The 15,320-nt window shown below is 38.6% G+C and overlaps 1 protein-coding gene across 4 annotated transcripts in view; it reads left to right on the top strand.

The window, feature by feature from the left end:
* Positions 1–15,320, top strand: part of GPM6A (glycoprotein M6A) — a 257,776-nt gene that overhangs the window by 228,563 nt on the left and 13,893 nt on the right. For all 4 annotated transcript variants that reach the window (XM_024986212.2, XM_024986213.2, XM_059882177.1 and 1 more), the window contains 1 exon segment: positions 13,428–13,581. In XM_024986212.2, coding sequence (XP_024841980.1) covers positions 13,428–13,581 — 154 coding nt within the window.

Genomic DNA, 15,320 nt, shown 5'->3' with positions numbered 1-15,320 from the left:
ACACTGTCCTGCTGTTTATGATTTTTGCTTTCTTGTTTGCATTCTGCTGCTCCCCCTCCCCCCACACACAATTTGTAGATAAATTGTATCTTACAGTCTACTATTTGTTTTATGAGTTCACCTGTTAGCCTGTTAATCAGTCTTCCTTAGCTTTAAAAAGGTCTTTTTGAAAATAGATTCATGAATTTCTATTTGGAATTCTGAATGATATTAACAAGTGGAAAAAAATTTTTTGAAACAACCGTATTATAATATTATAGAATCAGCTTTCAGAGTTAGTGCTGAAAGAAAAGTATTATTCTATCCCTGTTTTTTCATGCTGTATAAAATGTAAAGTGGTCACTAGTAACTGATTCTGCTCACAAAATGGAATTGTGCCCAATGCATAAATGCAGTTTATTTTAAAGTGGCATTGCATCTCTGAATAGAAGATGCTAAATGCTATTCTCTTTTTCTAATGAATCTCTTGAAAACATAACTTGACCTGCATTATGCACTTCTGTCATGCAGCATCAAGACCACTTCAAATTCATTTCAGATTTCTAATGCTGTCCCTAGAAATCCTAAATGGGAGGCATATAAAACACAATAGCATGGTATTAACTCTTAGGGGTGAGGACCACTAGTTTACTAAGAGCATGTGAAAATTTATTTAACTATTCTAAGCAACAATTTTTATCTAAATTAAGTAGTAAATGGCAGCAACATGAGTACAAGTCAAATGTTGCTGAATATATTAAATGTGAACTTAAATTTGATATAGAAATATTTTCTCTCCTTTGAATTTCTTCCCCATTAAGTTTTTTTTTCTTTTCTTTTCTTTTTTAACTTTACAATATTGTATTGGTTTTGCCATATATCAACATGAATCCGCCCATTAAGTTTTTAAACCAAAAAATACATTTATTTGGTTGCAGTTTGGGAGCTGTTCAGTGGCTCACATCTTGAAATCTTGGGATACTTGTTACACCCATCACTAAGTTATCTTGTTCTAAAAATTTCTCATTATGACAGCAATATGGCTCTCAAATGTTATCTATGCTAGTTCTGACACATCAGATTTTTAAGCCCAACACCTTTGAAGTGATGGAGTTCTTAAATGTGCTACTTTCCTTGGAAATTAATACATTTTCCATAAATCTACCTGCTGTAAGTATTCTATAAGACAATAAAAAATTTTAAAGTATATGCATTCATTTACTAGGGCTGCCATAACAAAGTACCATGAAAGTAGCAAAAACATATTGTCTCACATTTCTGGAGTCTTCAAGTCCAAGATCAAGGTGTCGGCAAGACTGGTTCCCCCCTAGGGCCGTGAGGAAGCTCTGTTCCTCAGCTCCGGCGGGCGCTGGTGGTCTTTGGCGATCTGGGCTTGTAGAAGTACCACCCCAGCCACGGCCTTCCTCTTCACCTGGTGCTCTGTCCACATGCCTGCTGCTCAGATTTCCCTTTCTGAAGGACCCCAGTCACATTGGGTTCGCCTTATCATTTTTAGTTTGCTTACCTCTGCAAAGGCCCCGTCTCCAAGTAAGGTTACATTCTGAGGTACGGGGGGTTAGGAATTCATCATATGAATTTCAGAGGAACACAATTTTGACTCATAACAAACAGGAACAGTATGCCACACAGAGTGTTTATGTTGAATTGTGTGTGTGTGTGTGTGTGTGTGTGTGTATTTGTGCTCAGTCATGTCTAACTCTTTTTGACCCCATGGACTGTCGCCCACCAGGCTCCTCTGTCCATGGGATTTCCCAGGCAAGACTACTGGAGTGGATTGCCATTTCCTACTCCAGGGGATCTTCCCAATCCAGGGATTGAACCCATGTTTCTTGTATCTCCTGCATTGGCAGGCGGATTCTTTTTTTATTTTTTAATTTTTTAAAATATAAATTAATTTATTTTAATTGGAGGCTAATTTACAATATTGTATTGGTTTTACCATACATCAACATGAATCTGCCAGAGGTGTACACGTGTTCCCCATCCTGAACCCTCCTCCCACCTCCCTCCCCATACAATCCCTCTGGGTCATCCCAGTGAACCAGCCCCATGTAGACCACTGCACCACCTGGGAATCACACACAATGTTTAAAGTAACAAAACTAAGTGGTTACTTTTTATCCCGTTTTACAGGTAAAGAAAAATATGTATTTACGGTCATCCACTGTATCTGAGGGGATTGGTCCCAGGACTCCTGTAGAGACCAAGACCCACAGATGCTTGAGTCTCTTATATAAAAAAGTGTAGTGTTGTATTTAACCTTACACACATCCCTCCATATACTTTAAATCATTTCCAAGTTACTTATAATACCTAATACAATATAAACTCTGTAATTGTCAGTATAAATGCTATAAAATCATTGCTGGCATGTGGCAAATTCAAGTTTTGCTTTTTGGAACTTTCTGGCATATTTTAAAAAATATTTTCCATTCATCATTGGTTAAATTCAAGGATATCAAAAAGGAAGACCAGCTGTATTTATTATTTTAATCTTTTCTCTTAGCCTCAGATATTTATAGATTTTCACTGCATCATAAGACATACTCTGTAGAATTACCTTTACAGAGTGTATCATGACTCATGGCTCATTTTCCTAACTTTAAGTTAAGTTTTAATAATAAATCCAGTATTAATAATACGAAATGTTTGTTAGGTGCTTATATATGCCAGTTGCTATGCATGGAACTTTACGAAATACTAGGATATTTAATCCTCCAAACTATGTGAGTAAGTACCAGTATTATTGAGATGTAAATATTAATAATTACCTTTATTTCACAGATGATGAACCTGCCACCAAGAGATGAGTACATGGTGGGTGGTGGAGTCAGATTTGCATTCAAGCCTGTGGCACAGAGTCCCTCACTAACCTCATAATCAGGATTTGTCTTGTCATTTATGTTTTATTTGGGCTAATTTCATAGGAGAATTATCTGACTGTGAGAGTTTTTAATAATTCACCAGCCCCTATTGTTTTACATTTTAGCAATATCATTCATTGGTGACTGGAAAGTTCCTTCATGGCAAAGATGTCCTCATTTTAACCTTGACTTTTATCCACAATCATGAGTTATCTCTTTTTATAAGATAAGGATGCTCTGTGCAAGGTGAAATAACTCAGTAGTCGATTTTGATGACCGCCTCTAAAAGAGTCTTAGGTAACTTTCTTCTTTTTTTTTTTTCTAATTTTATTTTATTTTTAAACTTTACATAATTGTATTAGTTTTGCCAAATATCAAAATGAATCTGCCACAGGTATACATGTGTTCCCCATCCCGAACCCTCCTCCCTCCTCCCTCGCCATACCATCCCTCTGGGCCGTCCCAGTGCACCAGCCCCAAGCATCCAGCATCGTGCATCGAACTTGGACTGGCAACTCGTTTCCTACATGATATTTTACATGTTTCATTGCCATTCTCCCAAATCTTCCCACCCTCTACCTCTCCCACAGAGTCCATAAGACTGTTCTATACATCAGCGTCTCTTTTGCTGTCTCGTACTTTCTAAGTAAAGTTGTCATCAAGGAACTCTGCATTCTAGTCTATCTCTAAAATTCAGTGTCTTCAAAAGTAAATTTTAAAAATAATAACACCATTGATTCAAGACTGCCAAGTTCCTCAAATAAGTCTTAGTCTCTCTCTAGGATATCCCATGGGCGGAGGAGCCTGGTGGGCTGCAGTCCATGGGGTCACAAGGAGTCGGACCCGACTGAGCGACTTCCCTTTCACTTTTCACTTTCATGCATTGGAGAAGGCAATGGCAACCCACTCCAGTGTTCTTGCCTGGAGAATCCCAGGGACGGAGGAGCCTGGTGGGCTGCCATCTATGGGATCGCACAGAGTTGGACACGACTGAAGCGACTTAGCAGCAGCAGCAGCAGGATATTCTAAATCTAACCTCAAGAAGGCAACATCATTTTTTTTTTTTTTTCAGATTATAGCAATGCATTTTAGCACTCTCTCAATAGGGCATAAAGCGGGATGGGGAAACATAAACTGCTTCAAGCATAGTGGTCATATTTAGAAATATTTACCACAGGTATCTGAAGCAGATCTCACACATGCACTTATAGTTTCAGAACTGGACTCTAAATACAGGACAGTGGACCAATCTCAGTGTGACCGTGCAGTTATTAACTGTGCTGGTACATAAATTATGGCAAAAACAGAAAACATGGTCTCATTCTATTCAGGTTTCAAGCATAAAAATGAACAAAAAATTTTGGTGAGCCTTAGAAGATGACATTGACAGAATGGGAAAACTTCTTATAAAAAGTAAATCTTCTAGTGTTGGAATTTTTAATTCGAAATACTTAAAACTGCTGGAAAGCAAAAATTGAAAAAAAGAAAAAGTCTAAATCATCCTGCTTCCTTCCCAGTCACCATAGGTCGTGGTTGGAATTCAGTTCAAATAAAAACACCTTCTCAAAAATATTGAGCCAAGGTTTTGTTTTATGTTCGTTTTTGTTCTTTTGATTATTCAAGTCATGACATATAATTTTCTGCTAAATTGTTCTTTTCTAAATTTGTATATTCAGTGGCATTTTCATTCTCATTAGACTTCTCTATATATCAGATCATCCATCCGATCATTCTAGGATATAATTTCATAGCATTTAGGAAATGCTTTGTGAAATGCTCCTTATATTTTTAAAAGACTTCCCTATAGCTCAAATGATAAAGAATCTGCCTGCAATGCAGGAGACCCAGGTTTGATCCCTGGGTTGAGAAGATCCCCTGGAGAAGGAAATGGCAACCCACTCCAATATTCTTGCCTGGAAAATTCCATGAACAGAGGAGCTTGGTGGACTACAGTCCATGGAGTCGCAAAGGTCAGACACGGTTAAGTAACACACACATATTTTTTAAATCCTAAAGCATTTTTTCAAAAATAAACTTTTTTTTAAATTTTATTTTATTTTTAAACTTTACAATATTGTATTAGTTTTGCCAAATATCGAAATGAATCCACCACAGGTATACCTGTGTTCCCCATCCTGAACCCTCCTCCCTCCTCCCTCCCCATACCCTCCCTCTGGGTCGTCCCAGTTCACCAGCCCCAAGCATCCAGTATCGTGCATCGAACCTGGACTGGCGACTCCTTTCATACATGATATTATACATGTTTCGATGCCATTCTCCCAAATCTCCCCACCCTCTCCCTCTCCCACAGAGTCCATAAGACTGATCTATACAGGGCATACACACTGAGGAAACCAGAAGGGAAAGAGACACGTGTACCCCAATGTTCATAGCAGCACTGTTTATAATAGCCAGGACATGGAAGCAACCTAGATGCCCATCAGCAGATGAATGGATAAGAAAGCTGTGGTACAGATACACAATGGAGTATTACTCAGCCATTAAAAAGAATACATTTGAATCAGTTCTAATGAGATGGATGAAACTGGAACCTATTATACAGAGTGAAGTAAGCCAGAAAGAAAAACACCAATACAGTATACTAACGCATATATATGGAATTTAGAAAGATGGTAACAATAACCCTGTGTACGAGACAGCAAAAAATAAACTTTTAATCTTACAATAGTTTTAGATGTACAGAATGATGAAGATGGTACAGAGAATGTCCATATATATCAAACTCAGTTTTCTGTAGTAACATCTTACTTTAGCCTGGTACATTTGTCACAACTAGTAAGCCTATATAGAAACATTACTATTGACTAAAGTCCATGCTGTGTTCAGGCTTTTTTAGTTTTTCCTAAATCAAGCGTTCTTTTTCTCTCCTAGTATCCCACTCAGGGAGTACAGATAGCATGTCACAGGTCAGTCATTCCTCCTTAGGCTACTCTGATCTGTGACATTTTCCAAGACTTCTCTTGTTCTTGGTGGTCTAGAAGGTTTTGTGGGGTAGAAGTTAGGCATTTTATAGAATGTACCTGAGTTGAAATCTGGTATATTTCTCATGATTTGGACTGGGGCTTTGGACTTCGGGAAGGAACACTACAGAGACTACTTTCTCATCACATCATTTCTCATACATTTAATGAACTGTTAAAAAAGGAAACTAGAGACATGAAGTAACACTCTCTGATTCATGTCTTCCTAAATGAAATAGTTCTGTTAAAAGCAATCCCATTATACATATAAAAGCAGAAAGGAGAATGGTGGTTGCCAGGGGCTGAGAGTAGGGAAGTGGGGAGATGTGATCAAAGCGTACAAACTTTCAGCTTTACAGAATGAATAAATTGTTGACGGACTTGCCTAGAGGTCCAGTGGTTAAGACTCTGTGCTTACCCACTGCAGAGGATAAGGGTTCAATCCCTGATCAGGGAATTAAGATTGCACATGCCACGCAGTGGAACCAAAATAGCTAAATAAAATAAAATGTGGAGGAAATATGTTAAAATACAGTTACCATAGATGAACTGTACATAGCAGGATAATAGTCTGTTTTCGTTTTTCCAGAATATTTAAAACCTTCAGTTTTTTTATTTAATTAATATAAAATTAAATCTTAGAATTTGATGCCCACTGAAAAGTTCTTAGGAAAGATTGAAGGCGGGAGGAGAAGGGGATGACAGAGGATGAGATGGTTGGGTGGTATCACTGACTCAATGGACATGAGTTTGAGTAAACTCCGGGACTTGGTGATGGACAGAGAGGCCTGGCATGCCCAGTCCACGGGGTTGCAGAGAGTTGGACATGACTGAGTGACTGAACTGAACTGAAAAGTTCTAAGGAGATATAGCTATAACTAATGAATTTTCAATTTCTGCTTATAAAGATATTCTAGTTTAAATGAAGTCGCTTGCACATATAGATTTTTAAATCAAATTTTATAATAAAGCTAGAAATTCACCTTAAGGATGGATAGAAATTATCCTCCAATTCATAGGCTTTATGAACCCTAATGTGGCATCCTGAATCCATTCACTTACAGTAACTGCTTCTACTGTGAGTAACCTCGATTTTATATGTTCAGGTGACACTGCAAATAGAAATACGTTTTCTTAAATTGGTTCCATTGATTTTAATGTGCCAAATATTTCCATACATGTAAAAGTTATAATTTAAACAGGCTACTGGATTGGGGCTTCAATGGGAACTGTGGATTACAGATGGTCTTTTGCAATACTGATTGTTTAGTAGGTACCTGTCTTTTCCAATCAGAAGGCTCATGCCCACTGTACTGGGAATAATCTCCACAAAAAGATTTTTATTTTATCATTTCTTTTAGGAAAAAAAAAGAATTATATCTTTCTGACTTGGCATTTAAACCAGTAACGTTTTACAAAACATGAAATTTTACCACATTTTTTGAGACTCAATTTCCTCATTTTAAGATTAGCTACCATAGTTTATGTTTTTTAATTACTTTATGGGGAGATGACATATATTAAGGATATAAAAATCAAAAGCTCACTGAGGAATGAATAAGCCTGGTGGTGGTGGTGGTTTAGTCGCTCAGTCGTGTCCAACTCTGGCAACCACATGGATTGTAGCCCGCCAGATTCCTGTGTCCGTGGGATTTCCCAGGCAAGAATACTGGAGTGGGTTGCCATTTTCTTCTCCAAGGGATATTCCCTACCCCAACTCCCACCCCCCAGGGATTGAACTCGTGTCTCCTGCATTGGCAGGTGGTTCTTTACCACCGAGCCACCAGGAAGGCCCATGTCTAAGCCTAGTATTATCATATTGGGATTCTTGGTCAGAAGACCATTTCTCAGATATTTACAACGTAACTGACGATAAAATAGCATTCACTAAAGGGAAATTTCCTCTATAGTAATATTTGTTGGAGAAGGCAATGGCACCCCAGTCCAGTACTCTTGCCTGGAGAATCCCATGGACGGAGGAGCCTGGTAGGCTGCAGTCCATGGGGTCGCTAAGAGTCGGACACGACTGAGCGACTTCACTTTCACTTTCCACTTTCATGCATCGGAGAAGGAAATGGCAACCCACTCCAGTGTTCTTGCCTGGAGAATCCCAGGGACAGCGGGGCCTGGTGGGCTGCTGTCTATGGGGTCGCACAGAGTCAGACGCGACTGAAGCGACTTAGCAGCAGCAATATTTGTTGGAAAAAAGGCTGGCGGTGCTTTTCTCTCTAATATGATTTGATTTGATTTGAATTCTGCTTTCACTTGAAAAAGTAAAGCCTACATAAGCACATGCATGCTGAGCACACTGATGGACATGGCTGGCTTACAGTGTTTGTTCAGACAGTGGTTAAAATCTTCGAAAGACATTTTTGACCGGTATATACCCAAGGCCTCATATAGTACACATTGTTGACACAGGGATATTTTAATTATTAATGAATTAAAGAGTAAAGGACTTTGATTAAGGGTTTGGAAAATAGAAATAAGCTCCATAAGTAACCTGAAGGGTGCAAACTAGAATGAACTATTTAGAATACTGCAATCATCCAAGTGTTAGATAGGGCAACTGCAAACTCATGATGAATCCTGTACTATATTCTGAAGCATTTTAGTTTGATCTGTTGAATGAATAAGACCAGTGCAAGGTAATAAAGGAGAGCATTACAATTAGTATATTTTTAATAGATTTTATTTTTTAGAGCAACTTTAGGTTCATAGAAAAATTGAACAGAAAATATATTAATAGAAATTTCTTAAATATCCCCAACCCCGACATCTCAACAGCCTCCCTCACTATCTAAATCCTGCACCAGGTGGTACATTTGCTACAATTAATGAGCTGACATGGACGTAAGATAATCACCCAAAGTCCATAATTTCCCTGAGACTTCACGCTTGGTGTTGCACATTCGGTGTGTTTAGACAAGTGTCTGACACATATCTGACTCTGTGGTGTAAAACAGAATACTTTCACTGCCCTGAAAATCCCGTGCTCCACCTGTCCATCCTCCTCTCTCCACGCCTGGCAGCCGCCTGTCCTCTTACTGTCGCCATAGTGTTGCCTTTTCCAGAATGTCATATAACTGGAATCATGCGTTACGTAATCTTTTCAGACTTTCTTCACTTAGTCATATGCATTTAAGGTTCTTCCATGTTTTCCTGTGGCTTTATATAAGTCATTTCTCTTAGTGCCGAATAATATTCCATCATCTGAATATAGCAGTTTATTCCTCCATTCAGCTACTGAAGGACATTTTAGCTGCTTCCATGTCTTGACAATTAGGAATAAAATGGGTAGAAACATGGCAAATAGTTTTTTTTTTTTAAAGCAAGTTTCTGATCACCACTTGTGCCAAGATAGCTTTAGGCCATACTGTTGACAATAATGATGATTGCATATTTTCAAGTAATTTACATAATAACGCAAGTAATTTTTTCTTCAGTAAACTTTACACTGTGTGCTTCTCGCAGCCTACTGAGTTCAGTATTGTTGGTGCTGCTCCATTTTGCATTCTTAGTGATAGCATATTCAGGCGTCCGTTTGCTTTCCTTTGCCTTCGTATTCTCTCATATTAGAGCTGTGGTTCTCAACCAGATGCTGTTTCCCCACTCCTTGCTTTCTCCCCGCAGGGGACACAGAAATTTGGTTATGTAACTATTGTCTATTGAGTAGAGACCGGGGATGTTGTTAAACATGTTGCAATACACAGGGCACTATCCATAACAAAGAATATTCTGGCCCAAATTTTCAATAGTGCTGAATCTGGGAAATCTTGATTTCAAATTTGGTTCATATCAGTCCCTCACTCACCTATGCATTTGGCTATTTTGTTGACATTGACATGGATTTCTGGCTAATCATTCCAATTGTGCTTTTTTTTTTTTTTCCCCCGACTTCAGGTGTGGTACCCTGAAGAGCCTAAGGAAAATATCAGAGAAGTTTTCACATCAAATGTACTCATGAGAGCTTTATTGATTCCCATAGAGCAGCAGTTCTTTATGTTAGATGCCCATTAAAATTGTCTGCAAAGATATTGTAAATTCAGATATAATTGTCACGGGCAAAGCCTGGTCTCTTTCTCAGATCTGCCAGATGATCTCGCTGTGTGTGCACGGTTGGAAACCACTGTCAGAGGCATGCCCCTCAGCTCACGTTCACTCAGCGAGACTGCTGGATGACCAGATCACTCAGCCCGGAGGTGTTTCTGCCTTCAAATCTACAGCTGTTTTCTCTTGCTCTTCAAGTGGGGACATGATTGAATTGATAATCTATAAATGCATTCCCAATGAGGAAATGTCATTGAAAACATATTTTTGGGAAATGAGGGAGCTCTGAGTTAAAAAATACTTTATCTAAGTATTTTTATAAGCTGTGCTGTAAAACGCTGATGAGAAAGAGACTTTATAGACAGTGTCCTGAGTGGAACCCAACAGTATATGTTTGGTATATGTTTGCATATACCCACAGGGAGGCCTGGCGTGCTGTGGTTCATGGGGTCGCAAAGAGTCGGACACGACTGAGCGACTGAACTGAACTGAACTGATAGATCCATTTAATTCATTTCACTGAAGTTTGAGTCTGCGTTATGCCCAAATTTATTCATTATATCATAACATTAAATTTGATATATGGCTAATTTTTTCAGTGTTTACATAATCCTTAGATTCAGAGACCCTTGGAGTCAGAGTCAGCTGGCTCTTTTTCATCAGTTCAGCTAACGTCTGAGATGTTATTTTTACCCAGACTGGTACACATCTGCTGAGTTCCCCCAGAAAGTCTATGGCTTAACCAAGTGTGATTTTCTTAGACATCAAGCTTAAATTCATAGGCACACAGATGAAAAATAAATTACCTTTTACAAGTCACTCTCAAGTTAAATACACTGTAATCTCAAAGCTGCATCATCAAGGGGTAATCATGTGTTTTAACCTTCTTCCAAAGACTAAGAAAACCTTGTTTCTTGCAGTTCCATATTTCAATCTCCCTTCTAAATTTCAAACAATAATTAGAACATCTAGGTTGAAATCAAAATAATACATATTTTTAAAAATTTTAAGCCACTAAGAAGGAATTCACAGCAAGATCGTTGAGTGTAATACTAACACATATTAGACCCTCAACAAATGTATTTTGAATAAAAATAAACACAAAACAAGAACTATGGTAACAAGAAGGTACCTATTGTGAAAGTCATTTGCATGTTCTGATGAAATGGTACTCAATAATGATGTGATAATAAGATTGCTGGATATTGATTATGAATCTGGCATCCACATCTTTATCATTTAATGGCATTAAATGTCATTAAAAAAATGACAGTTTTTACCATCCAAGATCAACAAGTTAACTAATCTAAACCAAACCAAAGAAATTTTACTGAGATATTTTTATTTGTGAATTAGGAGGAAATGGTCAGTGTTTTAATATAAGTGAGAGATACATTAAACTGTGGCTGAAATAGGAAAAGCCAGTGAGTCCACTTTATATATCAGACTTCCATAAGACCCATCCCTCTCTCCTTTCTATAAACAGGGCCACTGCTGTTTAGTTTAGAAAGTAAAATATATTGTTGTTCAAGGCAATAAACACCACATGCGAATAAATAGTTTACAAAATATTTATAACAATAACGATGTATGGTGACAGATGTTAACTAGACTTATTGCAATGACTGTTTCACAATATATACAAATAGCAAACTATTATGTTGTACACCTGAAACTGATATATCAATTATACCTCAGTTTAGAAAAAAAGAGTAGCTCATATATTTAACGCTCAGACAACAAAAAATACCTGTCATATTACTAGCAGTGGAAAGCTAGAAATAAGATGATAATCATGAGATATTTTATTACATATAGAGAATGTTTACCTAGAATCACACTTTATCAATTCAAATAATTTTTCAATCTTAGTAATTATCAGATTCTAAGGGAAAACATAAAGTAGGAAGATAGCCTTATATTTTTAGCATGTTTAGTATGGATACTTTAGTGACTATGAACTCCCTAAAATGTAACTGCTTTGTACTCCAACTCAGAAGTAAAATCTTTTGTATGTTAGAACAAAAGTTAATGCACTAGTCCTCATGAAAACATGTTCTCGCAGCAAAGATTGATTCTGTAAAATTCAGCTTTATTACTATGCTGTGACATTATAGCAAATACGGTTTCAGAATTCACTCCTTCCATTGCCTTGTGAAGTAGCAGCAGCAACACAGTTCAGAGAATTCCGGGCCAGTTTGAGTGTAAACCCATAGAATCCAGAGTCCCATTCCACCGTAAACAGCACCATCAAAAGAAGCTTTTGAAAAGTCCCCTGGGTCGGAAAGGAATACAAGGCCAAATGGAACCTAAAGGCCTGTGGATCACTCTCCTGTGGGTTCTGAGTCGCCGTTACCCTCCAGAGGACTGGGTCTGAAGTGGCAGTATCATGTTCATTATTCTTGAGATTGTAAATTAGCACTGAGGCCTACAATTCTGCATAATGAAAATGTTAATAAACAGAGCTTTTTCCTCCCAGGAGTTCCATTAACAAGATTTCTTCAGTTTGGGGTAGTTTCCAGACTTTCAAGAGGCTTCCTCTTCCAGCGGAAGACGTTAAGTAATTTTCCCAGACTTGAGAACTTCTCATGCTTTTTATTTTCTGCAAACATGAAGCCTAATTTCCTTATTCTATACATTCCTATCATTCAGGCAAGATATATGTTTGGTGGTAGTAGGAATAATCACAATAATACTACCTAGAATAAAAAGTACTGATACTTTGCCTGGGCTTCGTATGCGCCAGGTTTGACGCTCAGTGCTTCCACCGAATCATCTCATTCCAGCCTCTCAACAGTCATGCAGTGAGTGTAACTGTAGATTACAATTGTGATTGTAATTTCAGATCAGTTTAGCAGGCATGCTCTGCTAAACTAATCACAAAGAGGCATAAAAAGCAGCCTAGACTCAATCCAGTTCAGAAATCTGTGGCTTTAACCAGCATGCTTTAAGGCCCCCTTTCTTGCTAAACAAATGTGACATCTAGGCTGGGGACACAGTAAATGAGTGGCATATCAGTGCTTGATAAATCAATCAGTCAATCAAAGGTAAAGTTAGTGTGCATGAAAGAAGAGTTAGACTTAAAGTTTACAAAAGTCATTCAGAAAGAGGAGTAGAAATACACACTCATATCATTATATACCAAAATGACCTGTGAGTCATTGTACTTAGCTTAAATATTTATGATGTGAATTTGTGCCCATTTAGTTGTCATACAAAGCTATTCATCTTAAATTTATCAGTTAATGTTTTCTAAAGTTAAAAAAATGTGTGGTGAGGTTTTCAAGATCAATACATGAATGAAACAGGCATTAAGATGCAGATGGAGGAACTCTTCCTCTGTACATCAGAACCTCTGTGATGTAGTTTTCCAGCCCCTTTCTTCTCGTGATCCATGTTCACCCTCTCTCAGCTTCCTTACTGGTGGCAGGACCTACCGGAGTGATAAATATTGAGCTGTGTAGGTTAAACACAGAATCCCTCCTTCCCAGTAGCTTATATGTTTTCTGTCTCGACTTTTTCTCTGTTGCAGTTTATTATGCTGACATACCTTTTCATGCTGGCCTGGCTGGGAGTCACGGCATTCACCTCACTGCCAGTTTACATGTATTTCAACCTGTGGACCATCTGCCGAAACACCACCTTAGTGGAGGGAGCGAATCTCTGCCTGGACCTTCGTCAGTTTGGTAGGTGTATCCCTGGCTGTAAATACAGCACCTCATACGGTTTGCTCCATTTTAAAATAGTGTAATGGAAAAGAAGACAGCAACCCACCCCAGTATTCTTGCCTGAAAAGTCCCAGGGACACAGGAGCCTGGCAGGCTACAGTCTAAGGGTTGCAAGGGGTTGGAAACAACTGAGCAACTGAGAAAACTAGTGTAAACCACTTTGGAACCATAATTACTTCGACCAGAGAGAGAGGTGCATCAGAATCTTCATGTTTAAGTCATTCTTCTAAAACCAAACTAAGGGAATTTCAGAGTGAGTGCAAGTCACTCTTATGAACCGTGTAGTGTTTGCATAGTATTTTCATTCTCCCCTGATAAACTATATAGTCTGTGAAGTCTGTATGAAGCTCATCTAAGAAATAGATACTTCATTGTTTTCTGAAACAGGGGGAAAAACTAAACTTTACCATTTCATAATAATAAAAAAAAAAAAAACTAAATCAATCAGTAGTCCTCTTCAGTTCAGTTCAGTTCAGTTGCTCAGTCGTGTCTGACTCTTTGCGACCTCATGAATCGCAGCACGCCAGGCCTCCCTGTCCATCACCAACTCCCAGACTTCACCCAGACTCACGTCCATCCAGTCAGTGATGCCTCCAGCCATCTCATCCTCTGTCGTCCCCTTCTCCTCTTGCCCCCAATCCCTCCCAGCATCAGAGTCTTTTCCAATGAGTCAACTCTTCACATGAGGTGGCCAAAGTACTGGAGTTTCAGCTTTAGCATCATTCCTTCCAAAGAACACCCAGGGATGAACTCCTTCAGAATGGACTGGTTGGATCTCCTTGCAGTCCAAGGGACTCTTAGGTTATTTTTATTTAGGGCTGAAACCTCATGTAATAATAATAATTTCTTACGTGTATAAGGGCTTACAATAGTTTGTATATGTTTGCCTGTTTAGTTCTCACAGTAATTCTGTGTGGTGGGTACTGTGGTTATCCTCTTTATAAATGACAAAACTGAGGTCCCAGGAGGTTAAGTTTCCTGTCCAAGGTGACATGGCTAGTAAGTGAGAGTGCTGGATTCACTCCATCCAGTTTCAGAGTCTGTTCTTGGTTTGAAGTGAGCTGCCTCACCTGTTGAAACAAGCACTGAACTATGAATGAGGAAAGTTGAGTCTAATCTCACCTAACCTGTTTGGAATCCCATCCCATCCTTTGTAATAATATGGGGGCTACAGAATTTATAGAAGATATGCAAAGTCATGTGCTCAAACTGATATTTTTTTTTACAACACAGCTGTTAGTGGATTGCCATTCCCTTCTCCAGGGGATCTTCCTGACTCAGGGATCGAACTCAGGTCTCTTGCATTGCAGGTGAATTCTTTACCATCCAAACCACCAGGGAAGACCTTTAAAATCTAATAGAGTGTTATAAATGTTTTTCTGTAATGCAGGTGTCCCTGTACTTCAGGCAAGTGGGAAACAGTTCAGTAGAGGGGATCGCAAGGTTAGACTGTGGCTCTGAGGTTAGACTGTAGACAGACTGCAGGGTATGGTCGAACCAGTCCATCACCAGCTAGCCCAATGTTTCAAAACAGTGTCTACCTACGCTCTTGTTAGAAGGAGTTCCAGCCCCCATTGTGTGATGCAGATGAAAATCAGGATGATTTTCTGTGCATGGGGTTCTCGGCAAGAAGATGATGGAAGGAATGTGGACAGGTCTTCTCTGGGGAAAGTTTTAACCTTGGAAACATGTCCCTG

The sequence above is a fragment of the Bos taurus genome, chromosome 27 (genome assembly GCF_002263795.3).
Source record: "Bos taurus isolate L1 Dominette 01449 registration number 42190680 breed Hereford chromosome 27, ARS-UCD2.0, whole genome shotgun sequence".
Lineage (NCBI taxonomy): Eukaryota > Metazoa > Chordata > Mammalia > Artiodactyla > Bovidae > Bos > Bos taurus.
This window is presented reverse-complemented; position numbering and strand designations above follow the sequence as displayed.